The sequence below is a fragment of the Podarcis bocagei genome (assembly GCF_964188305.1).
Source record: "Podarcis bocagei genome assembly, chromosome: 18".
NCBI classification, from domain to species: domain Eukaryota; kingdom Metazoa; phylum Chordata; class Lepidosauria; order Squamata; family Lacertidae; genus Podarcis; species Podarcis bocagei.
In genome coordinates, this window is record NC_138144.1 from 10,324,659 (window position 1) to 10,351,067 (window position 26,409).

Consider the following 26,409-nt stretch of genomic DNA (forward strand, 5'->3'; position numbering starts at 1 on the left):
TGCAGGGGAAGCCCCTAACTCATTGTGGGTTTGAGACCCATCAGCTCCCCTCACCTGGCTTTGCCGGCCAGTTGAAACCGTTCCCAGGATTGTGGCCGCTGTCACCTGCTGGCAGCTTCTAGGAGCCGCAGGTGAGAGCAGAGTGCAGGTCGGCAAACAACCCCAGAAGGAGCCCAACATGACACCCACAAGAGGGGTTGTTTAGTCATTTAGTTGTGTCCAAGACTTCGTGACCCCCTGGACCAGAGCATGCCAGGCCCTCCTGTCTTCCACTGCCTCCCACAGTTTGGTCAGACTCATGCTGGTCACTTCGAGAACACTGTCCCACCATCTTGTCCTCCATCGTCCCCTTCTCCTTGTGCCCTCCATCTTTCCCAACATCAGGGTCTTTTCCAAGGAGTCTTCTCATGAGGTGGCCAAAGTATTGGAGCCTCAGCTCCAGGATCTGTCCTTCCAGTGAGCACTTAGGGCTGGGGCTACCCCTCCTCTAACACCCCCCCACACCCTGCTCTCAATTTAATAATCATAAAAAGAGAGGGTTTGCCCTCCTAAGACAGCAATCATATAAATTGAGGACTTTTGCCTCTTTTATATGGCAGTCCTTTGGGGATTTAAAGATCAAGGAGTCTTAACTCAGAAACTGTATCTTCTGCCATTCCAGTCCCCTTAAGGCAAATAAAAGTATGCTATTAGGACCCGACTCTCACGTCATCAGCTGCATTGGGGCATAATGGATGTATGATTACCGCTGGGTTTCACTTGCTAGTAGGTCAGCTTTAGATTCCAGATATGCTTATACACAAACACACCCCATCTCAAGTTCATTTTTCAGCTTGCTGTTTATTGATTGGCTTGTAAGAAATCGAGAACGTTTTTAAATATTGAGATATTTTAGAAAACAAAGAACAATCATCATATCAATCGCCGACATACAAATATATATTATTTTGGAATCTGGTTCTCTCCTAAACCACAGCCCCAGTTGTTGTTGTGGTTTTTTTTTGGGGGGGTGGAATTATCCTTCCAGTGTAGCAAACTTCATCACCTCTCCAAAAAGAGCATCCCTTCCTTAAATAGAAAAACCATATCTGCCAACAATCACTAAATATTGCTGTTTTGTTTTAGGTAAAACGGGGCAAGAGACTTCCGGCTCGTGTCCCCCCCACCCTTAGGACTCTTTCCGGGGCCGCAGCTCTCTTGTCAGGCCACATCCTCCACCAACCTTCCACCCCACCTTCCATAAGTGCTTTAGCCTGGCGGGAAATGTGTCTGTGATCATGCCTTCCACTGCCCTGGACGGAGGACGGAAAGAGGAGTGGCCGGACATAGAAAGTCAAATTTAAAACTGCTTAATTTATTTCATGGTGGCTACTGAGTCTTTTTTATGTTTTATGAGTTTAATATTACGAATGTTTTATGGATGGTTTGTAAAAAAACAATTCTACTGTCTAAGGTATGCCAATAAAGGCTGAAAAGCAAAATTCTAAGGGAATCTAAAGTGCAATGCAGTCTGAACTTCCTTCGACGCATCTCTGGACATTTCAGAGAACGTGGGGAGGGGGGAGAAAGACTTGACACTGATCTGCATCCCAGGCAGAATCCGTCTACAAATAGTTAAATAATCTGTGGCTACATATATATATATTAAAATTACATTCCAAAGTCCACCGTGCATTAATAAATAAATTGGAATGGAGCTTCCCCACTCAGTTCTGAATCCGGCAGTCTTCAGGGTCGCCGAGGTCAATGTCCAAAATATCTCATAGAGCATGCTCAATAGTCACAGAATCATAGGCTGGAAGGGACCACGAGGGTCATCTAGTCCAACCCCACGCAATGCAGGAACCATCTCTCTCTCTCTCTGGTCCAAGACAAGCTAGCGTTGATTGGTTGTGATTCACTTCTTAATCTAGACGTCTGTTCCAGCTGTGCCAAAACAGTTGTTTGCTGTGGACGGTGGGAGCAGTGTGCGAAAGGAGACCCCCCACTCCCACCTCGTGGGGCGCAGAGAGTCGAGGCCGCAAAAGGGTCTGCACATCATCGCGCTTTCCTCATATCCAAGTGCGGGAAGTAGAGACCCAGGATGTCCTGTTGCACCTGATACTTCCCGGCTTTCTTCCGCAGACAGAAAGCAACCTGGTTGGTGCAGAAAGAACAGAGGAGAGAGAGAAAAAGAACACTTGTCATACAAGTCTGTGTGCGGACAATGCTCCCCTTCCTGTCCTGCACCAGCAGATGGACAACAAGCTGAACATGAGCCAACCGTGTGATGCAGCAGCAAAAGAAGCAAATGCTATTCTAGGCTGAATACGGGACAGCCTCTCCTGGTCTGCCCCGCAGAGGACCTTAGGGTCCACAAATGACAACACTCTGGAGTTCCCAAGTCACAAGGTGGTTAGACTGGTCTCAACTAGGGCCAGGGCCTTTTCAGTACTGGCCCTGACTTGGTGGAACGCTCTTTCCCAGGAGACTAGGGCCCTGCGGGACTTGACATCTTTCTGCAGGGCCTGCAAGACAGAGCTGTTCCGCCTGGACTTTGGCTTGGACTGAACCTTATGTTTCCCTCCCCTTATGGTCTTGATCTATGGGCTACTTTTACTTCAGCCTCAGAGTCTGAACTGCTCCCTGTCGCAGCCTCTTCCCGCTCACTAAACCCTGTTGCTCCGTCAGCATCCGGCACAGCTTCCCAATCTTCTCCCTCTGACCTCTTCTCAGTGTCCCACCACCAACTCCCAGGCTCTGAGCCTTCCTCCTCTGGGGTTTCTCTTGGGGGTTTCCCAATTGGCACCTCCCACCCCTTCATCCAGCCAGTCCCTTACAGATGCTCGCTGTGGCTGCATAGCGGCAACTGTGCCCCTGAAGGACCAGGTGTGCAGCCTGGGAGTCATTTTGGACTCACAGCTGTCCATGGAGGCACAGGTCAATTCTGTTTCCAGGGCAGTTGTCTACCAGCTCCATCTGGTACGCAAGATGAGACCCTCTCTGCCCATGGACTGTCTTTCCAGAGTGCTGCATGATCTGGTTATCTCCCGCTTGGACTACTGCAATGCGCTCTACGTGGGGCTACCTTTGAAGGTGACTTGGGAAACTACAACTAATCCAGAATGCGACAGCCAGACTGGTGACTGGGAGCGGACACCGGGACCGTATAACACTGGTCCTAAAAGATCTACACTGGCTCCCAATACGTTTCCGAGCACCATTCAAACCATTCCACCTGGCTACGTCAGACAGTGAGGTGAGGCAGGAAGGCCCCCTCCATTGGTCCGGCTGGGAGAAACTGTTCCACCTAGCTGTGTCAGAGGGAAGTCCATCAGCCTGGCTTGCACGAGCCATTCAATATGGCTGCATCTGAGGGAAAGGCAAGATAGCGAGGCCCCCTCTGCCAGCCTGGCTGAAATTAAATGCCGTTTGGGTCCTCCTCTCCCAAAACTACCTCCATCAGCACACCAGGGCATTTCCCAGTGCTATATATATATACATATACTTGCGCAAGTCCCACAGCATTCTCCAGCCCCCTTCCATGTGAAATGGTTCTGGGGAAATGCGATTTCCCCCACATTGGGTGCAACTGGTGTCAGAAGTGGGAAACCTCAACCATGCCCCCACCCCCAAAATGCGTGAGCACTGTGTGCATTCTTAAAATAAGGTAAAGGGACCCCTGACCATTAGGTCCAGTCATGGCCGACTCTGGGGTTGCCACGCTCATCTCGCTTTACTGGCCGAGGGAGCCGGCGTACAGCTTCTGGGTCATGTGGCCAGCAGGACTAAGCCGCTTCTGGCGAACCAGAGCAGCGCACGGAAACGCCGTTTACCTTCCCGCTGGAGCGGTACTTATTTATCTACTTGCACTTTGATGTGCTTTCGAACTGCTAGGTTGGCAGGACATTCTTAAAATAAAGAATGATAAAAAAGAGGAAAGAACTTCCTTTCCACTCTGTCTTGAATAAAGAGGATGAACATACCAGGAAGCAGATGAGGAAGAGGAGGAGGAAGCCCAGGAGAGCAGACAGACATATCAGGATGATGGCCCAGAAAGGTAATCCTGAAAGATTAAAAAAAAGTATTAAATGTTGGCAGGCTTTGACCCATGGCATTGTGGAGAATTAAAATGGGCAGCTTCTGAGGCTGGGGCGTTTGAGTAAATCTGATGGACGGTGGAAGAATTGAAAGAGGAGACCCACCCACCAGAAACCGGGACCCCTCCAACCTCGAATCAACACTGAACCAATAAAGCATCACTAACCTCCTTGATGGTGCACTGGGGTCACTGTTGAAGGATAACCTGTAAATAGAGCATAAACATAACAGCGTGAAATGAACCCAAGAGCAGAATCAAGCCAAGAGGGCCCCATCTAATGTATTGTTTCTGGGGGACAGGGGGCAGGCAGGTGTGGGGGACTCCCTGGTCCTGAATGGTGCGCAGCCTGGGAGTCATTTTGGACTCTGGGTGTTGTGTCTGGAGGTCCTCAGCTGCCCAGAGGACAAGACTCCCCTCTCGGCCTCACTGATGGGGTCCAAAGAAGGCAGAGAGCAAGATGCTTGGCTGAAGGAGTTGCTGGAAGGAGGCTGACAAGGTGCCATCCAACCATCCTAGGGACTCTACTCCAGATTTGTGCAGACTTTCCTCCTTAGCCTTTTCTTCTCCCAAAGATGTCCCTCAAGGTATAGGACCAGAGTTTTCCTTCTCCCAGATAGGAGGTGAGTTCCATCTTCTCCTCACTTCCTTCTACAGCATGTGCAGAGACCACCTTCTTGACCACTGGACCCACGCTTGGTCTCGTCCACCCTGTCTGCTGGAGTCTGTTTCCGCATGCAAGGAAAGTCCCTAACTCCTTGAGGGATTGGGACCCATCAGCTCCCCTCTCCTGGTTTAGCCAGCCAGTTGAAGCCCTTCTTGGGTTGTGGCCGCTGTTGCCTGCTGACAGCTTCCAGGAGCCACAGGTGAGAGTTTGGGTGCAGGTAGGGGCCAAAGGTGGACCAACGACTGCAAAAGGAGCATGGTATGTCCCCCACCAGAGGTAACACACAAACACCAGTGCCTTTAGCACCCCATACACCCCAGCCTTGGAGGCAATTATGCTTCTGGCTTCCAGTCGCTGGAAGCCATGGCAGGGGGAGAGTGACTCTTGAGCCACAGTGAGACGAGGACGCTAGACTAGATGACCCATTGGCCTAATCCTGCAGACCCTTCTGACTTTCCCCTGGAAGCTTCTGCCATTGTCCAGGACCTCTGGCACCCACTGCACTCTTACCGCTGACCAGCAGACTTCTGTTGTCCAATGTGTACACCCCCAACGCTGTGGCATTGCCCGTCCAGTTCCTAAACGCATCGTACACCAGAGCTCGGTCAAACGTCCTTGTGGACGAATCCATCGCGAATGCGCAGGCGGCGTCGACCCCCGTCTCGGTCTGCTGGCCGGTCGGTCTATACAAAAATTAAATCATAGCCAAATGTTGGTCAACCGCCATGACTTAAGCAGGGATGTTGGAGACTCCCAATGGCAGCGGAGATTACTGGCCCTCACTTAGACTGCCTTCGAACCACACAAACACACACCTGAAGCTCTCGACAGAGCACTGCACAAACTCCCTCTGCAGGCTGCTGCGCTGGTATAACTGGTGGAGCTGTTTGGAGGAAGAAGGGGAGAACAGGATTGATATGATACAATATGATAATCTTTATTGTCATTGTCCTATACAGAACAATGAAATTGAAAAATCTACATTAGACATTCAAAAACCAACAAGCCTGCTATCCCAGCCTGGTTAGCCCCCTAAAAACTCTGATACCCCATAATTAAATACAATATACTCCCACAGAGACTACCTTACACTGGGTTTAAAATCAAAATCGCATTTGGGTAGAAACTGTTTCTCAGACAGCTAGTCCTAGTCTTTATAACCCTGGACCTTCTTCCAGAAGGCAGAAGCTGAAAGAGATCATTTCCGGGGTGCGCACTGTCCTGCACTATCTCTGCAGCTTTCTCTGGAAACTTAGGGTGAACGTTGCCAGAGAGAGGTGTAATTCAGGTCCCTCTTTGAGTCATATCACATTGGCGTGGCCGGTGCCATTGTTACACAGGTTTTAAGGTGCGCACACACACACATAGCAGGTGCCCCTTCACCCTTCAGCAATTAAATAGTTTCTGGAAATAATAGCCACTTTATTTGAATGTATTAAACTTAGTTCACTTAGCAAAACAAGAACATTTTTAGTCGGGTGGCATAATATGCATTGCCAATGACTGGGGCAAGGCAAGGATTGTGCCCCCAACCTCACTGTGGGCATTGTGAAGGAGGCAACGGGTAGACTTTGCTCGCTGTGCCCCTGTGGTAGCCGCTCCTCATGGAGGCTGGCTGCCCTCTCGGCTCGGGGGGAGACCAGGGTTTGAATCCCCGCTCGGCTGTGAAGCTCACTGAGTGACCTTTCAGGCCCACCACCCTCACATAAGCTACACTGAGCACCTCAGAGAAACAGGATAAACAAAATAAATACATGATTTGAGATGATTTAAAAAATTGTCCATGGACAAACTTAATGATATTTGGAATTTATTTTTATAAATACCATTTTTGATTAAGGTATAAGGTAAAGGTAAAGGGACCCCTGACCGTTAAGTCCAGTCGCGGGCGACTCTGAGGTTGCGGCGCTCATCTCGTTTTATTGGCCGAGGGAGCCGGCGTACATGTGTCATGCTTCCGGGTCATGTGGCCAGCAGGACTAAGCCGCTCCTGGCGAACCAGAGCAGCGCACGGAAACGCTGTTTACCTTCCTGCCGGAGCGGTACCTACTGATCTACTTGCACTTTGATGTGCTTTTGAACTGCTAGGTTGGCAGGAGCAGGGACCGAGCAACGGGAGCTCACCCTGTCGCGGGGATTCGAACCGCCGACCTTCTGATCGGCAAGTCCTAGGCTCTGTGTGTGGTTTAGACCACAGCGCCACCCGCATCCTGATTAAGGTATGGTTAACTGCAATAACAATTTCCTCTTTTTTGTAATATGCACAATATATTTTTTCTGTTTAATTTCCCACATAGGTGTTACTTCTTGTGTCTTATAATTACCCTGTGCAGTTTTAATTTTGTACTCTGCATTTTCCAATAAAGAGTATAAAACAAAACATGATTTGAGATGATTTTAATTCTAACTCTTTTAAAATATTTGGATCGGCTCTTAGAATGCTTTCGCTTTGTTTCTTAAACTTCGCACTTGGGAACTTTGGGGAGGAAAGGCAGGATATAGAAGTTTGAGAAATAACAGTTCATATACATATTTCCAGCCAGACCAAAACACTTGAGGAGGGAGAGAAAGACGGCTGGTCAGGGCCAAGCCTGAAGGGAGTCCCAGGGGCCTGGCAGAGTGCTCTGGAGGGCCGCAGCCAAAGTCAGGAGTGAGGTCTGGACTCTGCTTAGCGTCTCTCCCGAGCCATTTACCTCACTCTCAAGACTCATTTTGGTCTTCCAGTAGACATCCGAGTCGGGATCTGCCATTTCCCCTGCGTACGGCAAGTTGGTGATGGTGAAATTGACCGCAAAGTTCTTCATCTGGAGTTGGGGCGGCAGGGCGGCAGTGGCAGACTCAATGGCCGATTCGGGAGCTGGGGAGGAAGGAAGGATCCTAAAAATTCAAAAAAATACCCCTTCGGCCACCGTCCCCTTGGTTCCCAGTGCTCCCAGCTGATATTACTTAAAAGAGTGGTTTGCATGACCTAAAGGTAAAGGTAAATGAACCCCTGACCATTAGGTCCAGTCGTGACCGACTCTGGGGTTGTGGCCCTCATCTCGCTTTATTGGCCGAGGGAGCCGGTGTACAGCTTCCGGGTCATGTGGCCAGCAGGACTAAGCCGCTTCTGGCGAACCAGAGCAGCGCACGGAAACGCTGTTTACCTTCCCGCTGGAGCGGTACCTATTTATCTGCTTGCATTTTGACATGCCATTGCCCAGGAGGGGCGCAAGGTGTGCGGTTTCTTTGCCACTCAAGGTGCAAAGCCCTTCTTTTGCACCCTGTGGAACATAAATGCGCAGAATTTTTAAAAGACTGGGCAACGGCCAGCCGGCAGCGACTCCCGAGCCTCCCCCGATCAGTCAAAACAAAGGAGGAAGGGGGCAGGAGATCGGGGGAGGCTCGGGAGTCACAGGCGTGTGGCGCGCCGTTCCCCAGTTTTTTAAAAACTCTGCACATTTATGTTTCACAGGGTGCGAAGGAAGGGCTTTGCACCTTTATACAATATGGATGTGTGCGTGGGCCCAGGGTATTTTGCCTCACCATCCCCACTACTGGCTCCCTGTTGCTACTCAGCTTCAAAATAATAATAATTTAAAAAATGTCCCCGGATTCATTGAAAAAAAATCTGGCAACCATAGTTTAGGGTTAGTTCCTAAACTGGGAGATTTAGCAGATGCTAGCTCGAGGGCTCTGCGCATGCTCTAGAGCCTCATTAATATTAAAAAACACACCCCTTGTCCTTAAACTGCTAATTTACATGAACATGGGTTGTATGTAAAGGGAGGAGGCACATATCAGGAAGTAGATATGAAATGGGCGTTTAGGGAAGTCTGTTAGCTGCAAGTTTTCAACCAATAGGAATTGTAAGGAGGAAAGGAGGGGGAGAGCGGGGATGGAGAAGCTTTAAAACGTGGGTAGGCAAACTAAGGCCTGGGGGGCTGGATCCGGCCCAATCGCCTTCTAAATCCAGCCCATGGACAGTCCGGGGATCAGTGTATTTTTACATGAGTAGAATGTGTGCTTTTATTTAAAATGCATCTCTGGGTTATTTGTGGGGCATAGGAATTTATTCATTCCCCCCAAAAAATATAGTCCGGCCCCCCCACAAGGTCTGAGGGACAGTGGATTGGCCCCCTGCTGAAAATGTTTGCTGACCCCTGCTTTAAAGAGCAAGGGGAAAGTTTTTTCCCTTGCAGCAGTTTCTTTCTCTGTATTGAAAGTGTTGCCCTCTGTTTTACTCAGCTGATTAAAAAGAGTATTTTTCCTGGATCTCCTGAGTCTGTTGGCTTTCATTGATCAACTGAGCCAAAAGCTGCCCTGGTCCAAATCGTGGAGCCAACAGAACCACGCGTGTTTTACTTTTCACAGCCGGTGACCTTTCCTGATTTATGCTGAAGGGTGTTTATGTACCTCGCACCGTCACGCCCTTGAGCTGGAACTGCTTTCCCAGCCACAGAGACGTGGCGTTCCTCGTCTCCTGCTGAAAGGTCTCTCGGACGAGCTCGTGGCTGGTGTTCGTCGCCGGGTCAAAGTAGCACTTGCAGTCAACCACGATGGAGCCGTGCCTGAGAAGTGCAATGTGCAGAGGAAGAGTCAGGGGCAAGAGGACATCCCAGACAAAAACAAACCCAACCCCAAGACGCAGGCAATCCCTCTAAACAACATGGTTAATTCAAAAAACCAGCCTGATCCCACAAGGTTCTCTTGATGTTCTTATCTGTGACTCCCATCTCCCATTAGGCCAACATGCAAAGGATGATGGGGGCTGGAGCCCCTCAACAGGCAAGGGATGATGGGAGTTGGAGCCCCTCAGCATGCAAGGGATGATGGGAGTTGGAGCACCTCAACAGGCAAGGGATGATGGGAGTTGGAGCCCCTCAACATGCAAGGGATGATGGGGGTTGGAGTCCCTCAACATGCAAGGGATGATGGGGGTTGGAGTCCCTCAACATGCAAGGGATGATGGGGGCTGGAGCCCCTCAACAGGCAAGGGATGATGGGAGTTGGAGCCCCTCAACAGGCAAGGGATGATGGGAGTTGGAGCCCCTCAACATGCAAGGGATGATGGGAGTTGGAGTACCTCAACATGCAAGGGATGATGGGAGTTGGAGCCCCTCAACATGCAAGGGATGATGGGAGTTGGAGCCCCTCAACATGCAAGGGATGATGGGAGTTGGAGCCCCTCAACATGCAAGGGATGATGGGAGCTGGAGCACCTCAACAGGCAAGGTATGATGGGAGTTGGAGCCCCTCAACATAAAGAAGTCCAAAGATTCCTTATCTCTGATTCAGGTAGGTGTCCCAGGAGCCTGGACAACTGCTTACACTTTCCTTCCTATCAGTACTGACCTCAGTCCAGTTACTTTGCAAATGTTGAATCCGTTTCGGATGGCACTCCGGAGGAAGAGTTGATTTAACTGGAATGGGTGGAACAAACTAAAATTAGGAACTGCTGGGATTATTTTTATTATTATTGCATTTGCATCCTTCGAGGAGGTGGCTAATACAGTTTCCCTCCACCTCGCTTAACCCTCACACAGTGGCGTAGCGTGGGGGGTGCCAGGGGTGCCGGCCGCACCGGGCGCAACATTTGGGGGGGCACGTTTGGCCGGCCCTCCTCGAGGAAGCAGGAACCCCACTGTCCTCGGACCTCCTCCGAAGGCTGGCGGTGGGGCGGAGAGACCTCCTCCCGCTGCCAGCCTTCAGAAGGCTGCTCCGAAGCCTGGCGGTGGGGCGGAGAGACCTTCTCCCCGCGCCAGCCTTCGGATGGCTGTCCTGAAGACTTGTGGTGGGAGCAGTGGCGTAGCGTGGGGGGTGCAGGGGGGGCCTGCTGCACCTGGCACAACATCGGGGGGGGGCGCGGAAGAGACTCGAGTGCTAAAATCCACGGGTTAGGGGGCGCAAATTACTTGCCTTGCCCCGGGTGCTGAGAACCCACGCTACGCCACTACCCTCACAACAGCCCTACCAGGTAGGTTGGGCTGAGAGCGAGCGACTAGCCCACAAGGACACCCACTGAGCACCATGGATTGGTGTGAATTCGAACCCTGGGCCCTGAGGTCCTAACCCGACACTCTAACCACTGCACCACGCTGCCTCTGTGCATTGCAAAGCGTGAGAAAAACCACGCAGCCTCACTGTTTAACATAGAGGGTCTTTCCCAGCCCTACCTAGAGATGCTGTGGGGTGGAATCTGGGAAAGCAGAATTCATACAAAGCAGACGCCCTACAATTGAGCTATGGGCCTGCTCTACAAATAATGGAAGGCGCTTGTGCCATATTTCAAAAAGTGAAGATCCAGACACAAAAGTTGGTCTTTTTTTTGGCAAAGCTGTTGAGTTTGTTGTTGTTGTTATTGAGCTATTCTTAAGGAAATTTGACATGGGTTGCCATACGTATGTATGGTAAAATAAAAATAGGAATGGGAAGCGATCTCAGTGCTGCATTTTATCTGCACAGACTGCTGTGAGGGTTTCAGAATTTGGGTTTGATCCAGCTGCTGTTCTTAGGGACAGCTTTACAAAGGGATTAGACAAAACAGGCTTTGTCATTCTTCTTCCTTAAACTCCAGAACGGCAGAAGAAAGGTGCGAGGATGGTCAATTAAAAATTTAACACGGATAATAACACTATATCAATTTAGATTGCAATGAATGGGAGTCTATTACATTGCATTTTGTGTGTGTGTGTGTGTGTGTGTGTGTGTGTGTGTGTGTATATATATATATATATATTTGCTTTCGTAGATTTTCACGGGTACAGGAATGTAGGTTTTGGTGTCTTCGGGTGTCTTCCCGTGTAAGAGTTGGGGTGTCTAGGCGACGTTTCGACGAGGTCTCACTCGTCATCTTCAGGCTGGTGCTTTCGGCTTCTTGTTACTAGAACTGTTCTAGTAACAAGAAGCTCTGTTCTAGTAACAAGAAGCCGAAAGCACCAGCCTGAAGATGACGAGTGAGACCTCGTCGAAACGTCGCCTAGACACCCCAACTCTTACACGGGAAGACACCCGAAGACACCAAAACCTACATATATATATATATATATATATATATCACATCCTTGGTTCCCCCCCCCCCACTTCTCCTCTTTCCCCCCTTTCTATCACTTCATTTCTTTACTACTGAAATTATTTCAATATAAATATAACACATAGAAAATGAGGACACTGAAGGAAGTGCGTGAGACCCTTTCCTCAAGGCTCCTATGCCCTCTAGGGTCTGGTGAGTCCCAGCGCACAGATCCTGACCTCGTGGGCGATGGCAGACTTCACGCGCTGGTATTCTGGAGACGACGGGTCCGTGTGGGTCAAGTTCTGGTTGATGACCGTGAAGCCGAGCTCATAGCCAACTCCTTCCTCCCCTCCTCTGAGGACTGGCGGGTATCCTGCAAGGAATTGGAAGGAGCAGGTGGTGAACAAGTGTGTAGGCAATGGCAGGACCTCCAGGTGTCCTTATTTTACCACAACGGTCCTGGATTTACGGAAGCTGTCCTGATTTCCCTTAGGACCTCCCTTTAAAGGCATGGTGTGAATGTAGTCGCCCTCAAAGGAGGACTGAATTGGGCCCTCCCCAGTGGAAACGGTTTTTTGAATATTCAGAAATAAATTGTAAACAGATAAGAACATTGGCAGGATTATTGTATAAATAGTGCTGTATAATGAATAAATGGGTCAATTAAGTTAATTTGGAATATGCAAAAAATAGTATAAAAAAATTAAGGAGAAAGAGAGGGAAGGAAGTCGAGTTTTGAAATGTTAAAATGGTTGTAAAATTATTGAAATGTACAAAACTGAGAATCGGGTTTTTTAAAAAAAAGAATTAGGCCCTCCTTGTTCCACACCTTCCTTGGGTGTTTCAAACTCAGATCCGGCCTCTAGCTTGCCTGGAGAAGGCTAGAGAGGGCTGTGTGTGTGTGTGTGTGTGTGTGTGTGTGTGTGTGTGTGGAAACTAGCCTATTCTCTACAAAGCTTACATTTTATAGAATCGTAGTGTTGCAGGAATTTATGTATAGGTTGGGGGGGGGTTGCCCCTCCAGCAAATATCATGCACATGCAGCCCACTACCAAAACCAGCACAATCACTTTTGTGACTTTTGTGACTTGTCCCTACAAAACACTACATCACAGTTTCTTCCTATCTATTCAAAGGGCCTTTGCTGCGTGATACCAATTGTAAGAATTCACCGACAAATGTCTCTATGTACTGGCTCACTGGGAAAACTTCAGAAATTCATATAGACCTGTGAGCTCAGCTCCTCAGCAGCCCCTCTGCCTGAGGGATAATTCCTGGCATCCTGATACCTGAGAGCCAGACAGGTAGCCATTCCAGAAAGAACAAACCCAGATGAAGACCAAAGGGTGGGATTAACTTGGCTGGGAAACAGGGAAATGTAAATATCTTCTTTTGTTACCCTTGATGGATGTTTGGTGGAGGGCAAGGGGAACCATGGGGCAGGGTCCAGGATGTTCAGATTCCTGCCACCAGACCTCCCCTTTCATGATGTAAGCATGATGCATTAGTGATGTAGTTTGGGGGGTGTAACATGGGGATTAGCAGCTAATAAAAGTTAATAAAAGCTCTTTTGTTTGGGGCTTCCATCTTGTTCCACCTGGTGGCAGGTGGGAGTCCTGTCGCGACAGTCTTCAATCAAGACCAAGCCGACTGGCTGCTGTTTTGCTCTGGTATTCCTGGCTGGTGTCCTTGTTTTTTGCCCAAGGGAGCCCTCAGATTTCTCCATTAAGAGTAGAGTTGGAAGGGACCCCTGGGGGTCATCTAGTCCAACCTGCTGCAATGCAGGAATCACAACTAAAGGAATCTCCATTGCCCTGCCCACTTTTGCACCTGGTCCCGCCCACCCCTGGCATGTGGCCCTCGGAAGGTAACTCAGGCCCTCAGGATGGGAAAGGAGCAAACGCAGTGAGATGAATGGGCGCAATGATGAATGGCTTAAGCCTGTCGATTTCCATGGGTCTCGGGTTCTTCCCATCCAGTCTCTGGCCCCCAACTGGCTTACCATTCACAGAGAGGCTGTCCTTCTCCAGGCTGTAGTGGCCGAGCCTTGTGCCGTTCCTCGTCAGGTTGCTGATCTCCCGGTGAAGCCTCATTTGGTCAAAGGGGGCAGGGATAAGGTCTTCCCAGTAGCTGCAGACAGTGTCCACCGCCGCAGCATGCCTGGTTTGTGGAGCCCTAAGGAAAGGCAAATGCGCATTATAGAATCGTATAAATCAGAGGCGGTCCTTCAGGGGTCATCTAGCCCAACCCCCTGCAATGAAAGGGGGTCCTCTGCTCCAGAGCAGCAGAAAACAAGCTTGCTCCATTTTCTCTGCGACAGCCCTTCAGATATTTGAAGATGGCTGTCAGTTTCCCCTTTTCCAGGCTAAACATACCCAGCTCCTTCAACCATTCCTCATAAGGCTTGGTTTCCAGACCCTATCAATGGGAGGGTGTGTGTGCTGGGGCTCAAAATGGGTATATGGAACATCCACGCTCAACAGCAGTCTACCTCGGGAGGCCTGCCGGGGGAATTGGCTGGAATTGGAAGGCCCACCCTCTTAGCTGCCCACCCCAGCCTCTTACCGAAATCTCTCCACTTGGCAGTATGCAAACGCCGGGCCAAGGTGTGTCTTCTTCAAAAGAGGCTCCATCTGCAGGGGGGAAAGGAAAGGAAAATATTGGCAGAGGTCTGTCACCTGCAGATCAGTCGCTTTGAAAGCCTTGCCTGAAAGGCAGAATGATCTGCGGAGGGGGCACTGTTAATGGTGCCACCTAATGAGCGATCGCCAAAGAAGAAGAAGAAGATTCTGCATATGTAAGAAATTGATCTTTCAGCACATGGTGGAACCTAAACTTTGGAACTGCCTGCCTCTTGACATTGGGCAGGAACCTTCCCTGTACTCTTTGCTGCACTTGCTAAAGAACTTTTTTTTATTAGACTCAGAAATTTAGAATGCTGATGAGTTTTTAGGTTGCTGCTGGTTTTGTTTGTTGTTATTTTTCTGAATGTTTTACAGTGGTACCTCGGGTTACATACGCTCCAGGTTACAGACACTTCAGGTTACAGACTCCGCTAACCCAGAAATAGTACCTCGGGTTAAGAACTTTGCTTCAGGATGAGAACAGAAATTGCACGGCGGCAGTGTTTCAGGTTAAGAACAGTTTCAGGTTAAGAACAGACCTCCGGAACGAATTAAGTACTTAACCCGAGGTACCACTGTAATTGTTTTTACTATTACTCTTGTATTCTTTTTGTAAAGTGCTTTGAGGTTTCCTGTGATCAAGAGGTGTATAGATTTTTGCAAAATAAATAAATAAATGCACACAAGAGATAGGAAGAGGGATATTAAAGGTTTCTCAAGAGGGAAGAGGCATCAAGAGTTGGCCCAGGGAGGCATTTCCCAAGGACCCACAACTAACAGTGATGTCCAGTGGCAAGAGCCCCTTTTAGCAACCCAGGCCCATATGCCACTTATTTATTTTATAAAATAAAATGCTTGATTGCACAAAAGCAAAACAATGGCCTCAAAGCTGATTACAAAAAAAGGGTAAAGCAATAAAAATATACATAAGAAAAAGGAACAGCCATAATTTAAGACTTTCAAGAAATTAAAATGACAATAGGCTAAAAACAGATAACTCAGAATGAAATTCTGGAACCAAAGTTCTTTTTTGTGTGCAGCCTGAGCACAAAAAGTTTTAAAACTAGCTCAAGGTGAACTAGCCAGATGCTTAGCTGAGAATCAATCACAGTCAGTCCATCAATAATAATAATGATAATAATGATAATAATAATAATAATAATAATAATAATAATAATAATAATAATAATAATAATAAATTTTATTTATATCCCGCCCTCCCCAGCCAAAGCCGGGCTCAGGGCGGCTAACAACAGTCAAATAATCACACAATCTAAAAATATTTCATTATAAAAATTAATTAAATCAAATTGATGGCAACCAATTAAGCAAAGTTCTGTGCAGGTTGCCAGAGGAGGGAGTCAGGCTGCGCCCTGATCAAAGGCCTGGCGGAACAACTCTGTCTTGCAGGCCCTGCGGAAAGATGTCAAGTCCCGCAGGGCCCTAGTCTCTTGTGACAGAGCGTTCCACCAGTTTGGAGCCACAGCCGAGAAGGCCCTGGCTCTAGTTGAGGCCAGCCTAACCTCTCTGAGGCCTGGGACCCTGAGGATGTTATTATTTGCAGACCGTAGGTTTCTCTGTGGGGCATACCAGGAGAGGCGGTCCCGTAGGTACGAGGGTCCTAGGCCGTATAGGGCTTTAAAGGTTAAAACCAGCACCTTAAACCTGATCCTGTACTCCACCGGGAGCCAGTGCAGCTGGTATAGCACCGGGTGAATGTGATCTCGCAGCGAAGACCCCGTAAGGAGTCTCGCTGCATCATTCTGCACCCGCTGGAGTTTCTGGGTCAGTCTCAAGGGCAGCCCCACGTAGAGCGAGTTACAATAATCCAGTCTGGAGGTGACCGTCGCATGGATCACAGTGGCTAGGTCAGGGCGAGAGAGATAAGGGGCCAACTGCTTAGCTTGGCGGAGATGGAAAAATGCCGCCTTTGTTATAGCTGTAATCTGCGCCTCCATAGAGAGGGAGGTATCGAAGATTACACCCAAACTCTTAACGGACGGTGCTGGCACTAATTGCACCCCCGCAAGAGATGGGAGTTGCCCCCTCGATCCCATATCGTCCCGTCCCAGCCAGAGGACCTCTGTCTTCGAAGGATTTAACTTCAAAAGGCTCCCACGTAACCATCCAGCCACAGCTTCCAGACATCTGGTCAGTGTGTCTGGGGCCGAGTCAGGATGGCCATCCATCAACAGATAGAGTTGGGTGTCATCAGCATACTGATGGCAACCCAGCCCAAAACTCCGGACAAGCTGGGCGAGGGGGCGCATAAAGATGTTAAAAAGCATCGGGGAGAGAATCGCGCCCTGAGGCACTCCACACACCAAGGAGTGACGCGATGACAATTCCCCCCCAAGCGCCACCCTCTGTCCCCGATCAGAGAGAAACGAGCGCAGCCATTGAAGGACTGTGCCCTGGATCCCCACGCCGGCAAGGCGGTGGTCCAGGAGTTCATGATCGACCATGTCAAAGGCTGCTGACACATCTAGAAGAATCAGCAGCCCCGACCCGCCTCGATCCAGCTGCCTGCAGAGATCATCTGTTAGGGCGACCAGAGCCGTCTCGGTCCCATGACCAGCGTGGAAGCCGGACTGGAATGGATCCAAAGCAGATGTTTCATCCAGAAACCCACCAAGCTGTTCAGCAACCGCTCTCTCAATCACCTTACCCAAGAATGGAAGATTCGAGACCGGGCGGTAATTGGATAGATCTGAGGGATCTAATGATGTTTTCTTTAAGAGCGGACGCACCACCACCTCCTTCAGTTCCCCTGGGAATATCCCGGTGCCAAGGGACAAATTGATGATATCCCCCAGGGGGCCCCGCACCTCGTCTGGACACGCTCTAATCAGCCATGACGGGCACGGGTCAAGAGGACAGGTGGTGGGCTTTCCAGCTTGGAGGAATCTGTCCACATCGGCTGGAGATATCCGGTCAAAGTGGTCCAATACTGGACCCGAGGACAGTCGAGGGGCCTCCAGTTCCTTTATTGTATCCAAATTGGCAGGGAGGTCATGGCGGAGCAACAGGACCTTCTCCGCAAAAAAGCTCGCAAATGCCTCACAGCTGTGTGTCAGATTGTTATTTAAATTTGGCTGTCCTTCAAGGGACATTAAAGACCGATTGGACTTTAGAGCCAGTTGGCAAATAGACATTCCATTTTGGCAACTATAACCTTGGTTTAAGGAACCATTTGGCATCTAGCTTATATTATCGGAGTTTCTAGCACTGGAGGCAGTCTTCAAGGGCAAGCCCCACATCTAATGCAGGGCAGTAGTCTAACCAGGAAGTCTCCAGGACTGGGCTACTTGTGCTGCAGGTGGGGTATGAAACGTACGTAGAAGTTCAGGGCTTTCTCCGTGGCGTTGAACTTGCGAGAACCCGGGGTCCCCATGTCATGCACGTAGGGGAGGCTGGACAAGGTGTAGTTGACCGTGAAATTCCGCAAAGTTGGCATCTTGGCAGGGGTCGCGGCGGGGAGATCTGGAAGGAGGAGAAGCAATGTGAATTTCAAGGCAGGAGTCATTTCGATCGGAGAGTTTTCCATTTGCATGGTGGCACTTCGGAATACTTACACGGAATGCTACGCAGGTCGCTGTAACCTGGAAAGGAAAGACAGTAAAGAAACTAAGTTTTCTGCTCAAGAAACAAGAGCCCCCTGTGTTAAAAAATAAAAAATAAAGGCTTCCAAGCAGAGACTGCTTTGTCACTAACTGCAGATGAGCTCGTGCCTCCTTGTAGAATTGTGGTTTCCCCTGCAGAATTAATGCTTAATATTAATATCCTTTATATTTGGATGGTGCAGTAAGAGATCACCCTCTGTGTGTTCCAAAAAACCAGTTACAGGGGACATTGTTCACTGCATTACCCAGCCTCCTCTGTTCAAAGATCCTTGTGAAATATATCCATCAAGCCGCAAGGGAAAAAAATATGGCATCAAATGAGTCTGTATGGTTTCCTGCTGTCGGAAGAAGAAAATTATGGACTCCTGGGGGTTCATTTGCCTCAGCTGCCAAATGGGTGGCTCAGCTGGTATGGCCTTTTGTTATGCCTAGGGCTTATAGCTAAACAAACAAAATTGCTACTCCTGCCCTTCATGAGGACTAGCGGCCATGCTATCTAACCCCCCCCCTCAAAGATGTATTCAGGGTCCGTCTTGCAGCCTGCTGACTGGGGAAGTTTGTTGTGTGTGAAGCCAGGTGTTCTCTCTCTGCTGATCCAGAAGACTCTTCACCTGGAGTCACCTGCCTGGAGGTGGTTGGTAGCTAATGGACTGAGGCTGAATCCTGACAAGACAGAAGTACTGTTCGGGGGGGGGGGACAAGAGGTTGGGCAGGTGTGGGGGACTCCCTGGTCCTCTCTGGGGTGACTGTGACCCTAAAGGACCAGGTGTGCAGCCTGGGGGTCATTTGAGACTCACAGCTGTCCATGGAGGTGCAGGTCAATTCTGTGTCCAGGGCTCCATCTGAGACCCTCCTTGCCTGCGCCCTGTCTCACCAGAGTGGTGCATGCTCTAGTTATCTCCTGCTTAGACTACTGCAATGCGCTCTCCGTGGGGCTACCTTTGAAGGTGACCCGGAAACTACAACTAATCCAGAATGCGGCAGCTAGACTGGTGACTGGGGGTGGCCGCTGAGACCATAGAACACCGGTCCTGAAAGTCCTACTTTGGCTCCCAGTACGTTTCTGAGCACAATTCAAAGTGTTGGTGCTGACCTTTAAAGCCCTAAACGGCCTCAGCCCTGTATACCTGAAGGAGCGTCTCCACCCCCATCGTTCTGCCCGGACGCTGAGGTCCAGCGCCGAGGGCCTTCTGGCGGTTCCCTCATTGCGAGAAGTGAGGTTATGTGGAACCAGGCAGAGGGCCTTCTCGGTGGTGGCACCGGCCCTGTGGAACGCCCTCCCACCAGATGTCAAGGAAATAAAAAAACTATAGAACTTTTAGAAGACATCTGAAGTATTGTGGATGCTTCATTGTGTTTTTATTTCTGTTGAAAGCCTCCCAGAGTGGCGGGCTATAAATATTATTATTATTATTATTATTCAAAATGCACCATTGACGTAGAGGCTGTCCTTGTCTAGAGTATAGGGCCCCATCTTGGTGAAGCCATTGGTCATATTTATCAGCTCCTGGTACACCTTCACTCGGTCGAATTGTGGTGCCGTCGCATCTCGCTGGTAGCTGCAGACTGTGTCCACCGCAGTTGCTGTCCCACCATCCGAAGACCTGCAAGATCGAAGGCACAATGGTCAGTCCCTAAGCAGGCAGGGGTTGAGCGCTTTTCCGGCCCGGGGGCTGCACTGCAGGGGCCGCATGCCAGAGGCAGAAATGGGCAAGGCAATCGTACCGCTGGCCAGCCACTACCCACGGTCACAGAATCTTCTGCAGGCAAGTAAAGGGCAAGATCAGCAGTCCAGGGCATATCTCTAGCCTGGTGAAAATCAGTCAGCTGGGGAGTGAAGTGAGGGGTGTGGCCTAGGGAGAGGGGTGTGGCCTAGGGAGAGGGGGTGTGGCCTATGGAGAGTTGCCAAGGGCCAGATAGCAAAAGATCTGGAGGGCCAGGCCTGTGGTTCTCAAATCCTACCATTGATTGCTTTATATTCTTTTTCCTTTTCCTTTATTCCCTTTTCTTTTTTTAAAAGTGTTTTGGTGCACCACCCTTTAGTCTGACTGAACAGGAATTTCTTTTCCTGCATCACAGGGGGTTGGGCTAGATGACCCTTGGGGTCCCTTCCAACTCTACAATTATTATTTTCCCCCAGTATATCTTTAGTAATTTGTATTGCTGTTCAAAAAATTTAACAAATTAATCTGAATTAAATGTTTAAAAGTTGCTTTCCCACCCTTCCTTCATGTGTGCCTTGTTCTTCCTATCTTGCTGCATTATAAAACATATTTTAATCTACTTGTCACTTTATTATTTAAAACAATTTTTCATTTTAACATTATTATTTTTCATCTTCATCTCATCATGTTCCATTGTGTATATTTCAATCCCTGCCCTTCCTTTTATTAACATATATATGTGTGTGTGTTTTATTATCATCTCTATTGTCTTCCTCCTGTTTCCTTTCTTCCTTTGTCTTCCTCTCTTTTCTTTTGATGTTTCTCTCTCTTTCTCTCTTTTCTTTTGATGTTTCTCTCTTTTTTATGATGTTCTAGATGTAGTTTTACTGTATTGCAAAAACTTTAATAAACATTTCTGAAAACAACAACAACAACCCTATAACATATTTTCCAAAAAACAAACCAACCAGAATTACTCATTGCTTTGCTAAACCAAGTCAACAATTCTATGATTCTCGGCTAAAGGTTGCAGGACACTGGTGTTGAAATTCATTGGAATGAAAATACTGGCAACATTTGGGTTCAAATCAATTATAGCCACATGGAAGGTTCCGGAATATCGAGACGTCTTACCGTAGAGCCATAACGTTGCATCCAGAGTAGGCGTCTCCAACGCTGCTTTTCCTCAACATTTGGCCCAGCTAAAGGCAGAAAAGAATCTCATATTAGCCCGACTCTGGATAAGGAATTATTCAATTCTGACTCTGGGTTGTCTGGCATCTAGCCTGGCCCTTTGGCCCAGGTTTAGGAAAGACTGCATCACACGCTTATTGGGGAATAAGTCCCGTTGAACAGAGTAGAACCTACTTTTTACTCAGGGGGTGGTGGCCTCTCCTTCCTTGGAGGTTTTTAAGCAGAGGTTGGATGGCCGTCTGTCCTGGATGCTTGAGCTGAGATTCCTGCATTGCAGGGGGTTGGGCTGGATGACCCCTGGAGGTCCCTTCCAACTCTACCATTCTATGAATCTATGATTCTATGACTAAACCAACTGTACAGTGGTACCTCTGGTTGCGAACAGAATCCGTTCTGGAGGCCTGTTCACAACATGAAAAGAACGCAACCCGCAGCGGTGTGTTTGCGCACTCGCAGGTTGCAATTCGCCACTTCTGCGCATGCGCGTGATGTCACTTTGCACTTCTGCACATGTGCAAGCGGCGAAACCCAGAAGTAACCCTTTCCGGTACTTCCGGGTCGCCGCGGGACGTAACCTGAAAGAATGTAACCTGAAGCGGACGTAACATGAGGTATGACTGCACATTATGTTGGGCCGGTGACCTTGGGGCCTGGCCTACTTCACAACGTTGTTGTGAGAGGCGATTAGGGGGTGGTGACCCCGAGTTCACTGGAGGAACCATAGGTGGTTTTTTAAAAAAATGTTGCTATTATTGTTGTTGAGAGATAATAAATTAACAGTAACAATAATAGATGAATGATTATTATGAGTAGATTAATGGTAATAGTACAGTGGTACCTCGGGTTATGAACGCTTCAAGTTATGTTTTTTCGGGTTACAAATGATTTTAACCCGGAAGTGAGTTTTCCGAGCTTTCCTCGGTTTTCGGCCCAAGCTCATCTTTGTTTCTTAACAGCTTCACTGCTCTTTGTCTTCGCTACCTACCGGTAACTTTGGGGCTGGGATGCGACCTGCTGGGCATCCTGGGCTGAAAACCTTTTACCAACCCTTGCCCCACCCCCAGCTGTAGCAAGATGGGTGGCACCTGGCCAGGTAAGCCCACCTGCCCTGTGGGAGGGGGAAAGAGGAAAATTTTGAGATTCTGCAAGGGATTAATTTTTTTCATCTAAAATACTGTCTTATTTATTTTATAGTACAATACATTGATTATCAGGGATGCGGGAGGCGCTGTGGGTTAAACCACAGAGCCTAGGGCTTGCCGATCAGAAGGTTGGTGGTTCGAATCCCCGCGACGGGGTGAGCTCCCGTTGCTCGGTTCCTGCTCCTGCCAACCTAGCAGATCGAAAGCTCGTCAAAGTGCCGCAACCCCAGAGTCGGCCACGACTGGACCTAATGGTCAGGGGTCCCTGTACCTTTACTTACATTGATTAACGCCTTCATTTTATGGATCAATGGTCTCATTAAACAGTAAAATTCATGTTAAATTGGTGTTTTAGGGGGTGTTTTCCATAGTCTGGAATGGATCTATCCACTTTCCATTACTTTCAATGGGAAAGTCCGCTTCAGGTTAAGAACGGACTTCCGGAACCAATTAAGTACTTAACCTGAGGTACCACTGTACTAATACTGGAACAGGCAGCTTAAAATGATATTAAGAATGCTTAATAGTAATTATATATTCCATAATAATTAACAGATTATTGTACGATATTGGGCTGTACTCAATGTTGCCCCTATTCAAGGTAGCTCCACTGAAGCTAATATCTATTGACTAGCTTGGGCCTATTAATTTCAGTGAGTCTACTCTTAGGACTTAGATAGAGCCAACCCACTGTTAATTACCAATAATAATTATCACTCTTGTTGCTGGTAGGAATGTGAGGCATAATCTGTCAGCGCATACGTATTCTGTCTCATTTATGCACTAATTGATTCCCCTCCCCTGCAAAAAATAAAAATGCTCACATTGGAAAAAGCAGGTAGATTGTGACCAGCGCATGATAGCTCAGCTGGTTAGAGCATGATGTTGCATGTTCAGTCCCCATATGGGACACCTGCACATTAGTGCATTGCAGGGGGGGTGGACTAGATGACTCTAAGGGTCCCTTCCAGCTCTACAGTTTTATGATTCTATGACTATCTGCTCAGAAGTAAGTCCTGTTGAATTCAATGGGCCTTCTTCCCATGGAAGTGGCGAAAGAACAGAGGTCTTTGCTCCTCATTTGGAGAACATGCCAGACCATACAAGACTTTGCAAAGACCAAATTTCTCATCCAGACCTACTAATATCCTGCACCCATGAAGTACAGGGATACTGAGACTCACCAAAGTGGTCACAACTCTCTGCGTGGAAGTGAAAGATTTCGAACTTGGATCCCCCATCTCCGCTTTGTATCTGAGGTTGGTCAGAGTGAAGTTGGTCGTGAAGCGTTCACTGGCTGGAGGGTGGGGAGGAGTTGGGACAAGGTCTGCATAACGGAGAAGAATAAGCCATTATTGACGTACATGTCTGTCTCCTCAAGAATATTGTGCTCTCCAAGAGCTGAGCTGAAACAGTTTTTTCATGTTGCACCTGAAATGCCATAAGCTTGAGCCATGTGTCTGGAGGTCTCGCTGAGGGGGTCTAATATTATTATTATTATTATTATCATCATCATCATTATCATTAACAATAATAAAATTTTATTTATACCCTGCCCTTCCCAGTTCAAAAAACGGGCTCAGGGAGGCTAACAACAAATTTAAAACACTTAATTGATGCAACAAAAAACAGCATAAAATACAGTATAAAACGTGAATAACAATAAATTCAGAATTCAAAAATCAATTTAGGGGGGAAATCCATCCAATAAACATTAGATGATCGCCAGGGCTAGCTGGCTAAATTAGTCCTATTTGGGCCAGTGAGGAGACCAGGGGAGAATTAGCTGTGGGATCCCAGAGTGGGGAAGCTTCATAAAAAGGGGAGACGGAGGGAAGGAAGGGGAATAAAAGATCAGGCTAAGTTCAAACTGAAGGCCAGGCAGAATAGCTCTGTCTTACAGGCCCTGCGGAAGGAGGTTAAATCGTGCAGGGCCCTGGTCTGAAAAGGCCCTGGCCCTGGTGGAGGATAATCTGACTTCCTTAGGGCCCGGGACCTCTAAACTATGATTATTCATGGACCTTAAGGTCCTCTGTGGGGCAGACCAGGAGAGGTGGTCCTGTAAGAAGAAGAAGAAGAAGAGTTTGGATTTGATATCCCGCCTTTCACTCCCTTTAAGGAGTCTCAAAGCGGCTAACATTCTCCTTTCCCTTCCTCCCCCACAACAAACACTCTGTGAGGTGAGTGGGGCTGAGAGACTTCAAGGAAGTGTGACTGGCCCAAGGTCACCCAGCAGCTGCATGTGGAGGAGCGGAGACGCGAACCCGGTTCCCCAGATTAGGAGTCTACCGCTCTTAACCACTACACCACACTGGCTCTCCAAAGAAAGCAGAGCAAGACGTTTGGCACTCGCTTGACTGAAGGAGTTGCTGGAAGCAGGCTGACAAGGCACCATCCAACAGCCTTAGGGACTCCACTCTGGATTTGTGCAGGGCCTTCCAGTTGTCCCACAAGGCAGCAGGTAAGGTCACGAGCAGTGGCATGGTGTGAGGGAGGGTCACAGGGGTGGCTGTCCCGAGGCTGAGATACATGGCAAAGCAGAAGCTAAGATGTTATGCCAACAACTGACAGACCCTATGCAGTGGCGTAGCATGGGGGGCCCCCAGAGGTGGTTGCCCCGGGCGCAAAATTTCAATATCTGGTGCTGCCTCAACACAGCTGCACACTTCCGTCGCTGGGCTTCACTGAAAATGGCTTCTCCATGCAAATCAGGAAGTGACCTCTCCATACTTTTCTTACATCTGTGGCTGCAATCTCCTGGGTGATGCTTGAATGCCCTGGGCACTGGCAACCCACGCTACGCCACTGGCCACAAGGGCTGGGAATTTGCTTTAATTTAAAGGAAAGCATAGGGTTCAATCTCAAGCATCTCCAGGGCAGGTCTGGGAACGCTGGGAAGCTGCTGCTAGGGCATTTTTCTATGTTCGGCTGGGATGTGGTTGAGGTGTCGCAGTTCTGTGAATAGCACACTTACTGGGTTGACGAGATGGTTCATGATAACCTGTTGAAGGAGGGAAGACTTGTTAGAAGATAGCAGAGAGCACATTGTTGTGGGAATGTCCCACCCAGGCTAAAGAAATCAGGATGGAGAACAACGTTCTAACACATGTAACCATACACTGCCAGTAAATCACAGCAACACAAGCTGAATTTAAAGAGTAAGCAACTATTTTAGAACATGTTGAAATATTGCTTTGAATATTATGTAATATTGTATTTATATTTGAGGATGTAAGTCTCTGCGCTTATGGCCTATCAATCATTGCAGAAATATTCTGGCCTCTGTGTCATGTTTAGAGGACTCTCTGGCTCTCAGCAGAGCAGAGATCTCTGCCCCGGGCATTTGGAATAAAGAGAAGCTTCAGCTGAGAAACAAGAGTTGTCCTGTGGTTTGATTTCCACAAGAACACCTCCACATGCTTCAGCCATAACAGCAAGCTTCCTCTCCTCACCATTCACAAGGAGGCTGTCCCGGTCCAGGTCGTAGGGCCCCATCTTGGTGAAGTCCTTTGTCTTGTTGGCAATCTCCCGATACATCTGCACCTGGTCAAAAGGGGATGCCATCAAGTCTCTCTGGTAGCTGCAGACGCTGTCCACGCCAGTGCTCTTCCCGTCATCTATGGATCTGGAAATGGAAAGGTTAAAAACTTAAAAACTCTTCCTAAGTGGGATCTTTTCCTCCTCCTTCCAATTCAACACTTTTGGCCCTAAATTAGATGTCCCAGGAAAGGACCAGTGGTTCTGGCAAGGAGCAGGGACTTTGCTGGAGTTGACACCTCCAAGAGGACAAGACAGGTCAGACGTTTCAGTACCATGGAAAGCTCCATGTGAGCCGCTTGCCCTGCCAGAGATTAACATGTGTATTGAGGCCTTTAATACAAGGACTAAATTCACAATCAAGCTTCGTGATTTTGCATCTCTTACTTGCCTGATAAAATTTCAAAGACCACCTTTAAAATAATGATAAGAAAGCACCCATCTGCTTCCATACCTGAACTCCGAAACGTTGCATCCCATGAACGCAGGTCCAACGCTGCTTGTCCGCACTGCTCGACCCATCTAGGCAGAAAGGAAGGTGCTGTCATTTATTTATTCCTGCCCTTAAAAAGCAGAAGGTGTGCTCTTGGGTGGGGGGGGGGGCTTACCAGTGCTGACAGGGCCTTCTCCGTCGCGTTGAACACCTTCGACTGGGGAGTGCCCATCTCTGGCTTGTAGATGAGGTTCGTCACGGTGTAGTTCACCGTAAAGTGATTCACTGCCGTTGGAGGCCGAAGAGTGGTGGGCGAGGCAGCTGTAAGGAAGATAATCTGTGAGATCACAGCCTTGCCCCATGTATGCCCCCCCCCGACTTCACCAGTCTGCATTACCAGCACATAATACTCATTCTACACTTGGAAGAAATCCATTTCTGAGTGTAGCAGAA

The 26,409-nt window shown here is 48.6% G+C and overlaps 1 protein-coding gene across 1 annotated transcript in view; it reads right to left on the bottom strand.

Annotated features, from left to right (window-relative positions):
* Positions 1 to 1,335: 1,335 nt before the first annotated feature.
* Positions 1,336 to 26,409, bottom strand: part of LOC308577424 (mucin-16-like) — a 61,833-nt gene continuing 36,759 nt past the window's right edge. The window contains exons 60-79 of the mRNA XM_081177551.1: positions 26,132 to 26,277; positions 25,978 to 26,045; positions 25,439 to 25,611; positions 24,961 to 24,987; positions 23,171 to 23,313; positions 20,785 to 20,852; positions 19,418 to 19,590; positions 17,939 to 17,965; positions 17,701 to 17,846; positions 14,305 to 14,372; positions 13,742 to 13,914; positions 11,976 to 12,112; positions 10,080 to 10,147; positions 9,141 to 9,295; positions 7,439 to 7,602; positions 5,561 to 5,628; positions 5,256 to 5,428; positions 4,247 to 4,285; positions 3,966 to 4,045; positions 1,336 to 2,136 (exon numbers count right to left, since the gene is read on the bottom strand). Of these exons, the coding sequence (XP_081033677.1) occupies positions 2,038 to 2,136; positions 3,966 to 4,045; positions 4,247 to 4,285; positions 5,256 to 5,428; positions 5,561 to 5,628; positions 7,439 to 7,602; positions 9,141 to 9,295; positions 10,080 to 10,147; positions 11,976 to 12,112; positions 13,742 to 13,914; positions 14,305 to 14,372; positions 17,701 to 17,846; positions 17,939 to 17,965; positions 19,418 to 19,590; positions 20,785 to 20,852; positions 23,171 to 23,313; positions 24,961 to 24,987; positions 25,439 to 25,611; positions 25,978 to 26,045; positions 26,132 to 26,277 (2,195 nt within the window). The 3' untranslated portion in view covers positions 1,336 to 2,037. The remainder of the gene's footprint in view (positions 2,137 to 3,965; positions 4,046 to 4,246; positions 4,286 to 5,255; positions 5,429 to 5,560; positions 5,629 to 7,438; positions 7,603 to 9,140; positions 9,296 to 10,079; positions 10,148 to 11,975; positions 12,113 to 13,741; positions 13,915 to 14,304; positions 14,373 to 17,700; positions 17,847 to 17,938; positions 17,966 to 19,417; positions 19,591 to 20,784; positions 20,853 to 23,170; positions 23,314 to 24,960; positions 24,988 to 25,438; positions 25,612 to 25,977; positions 26,046 to 26,131; positions 26,278 to 26,409) is intronic.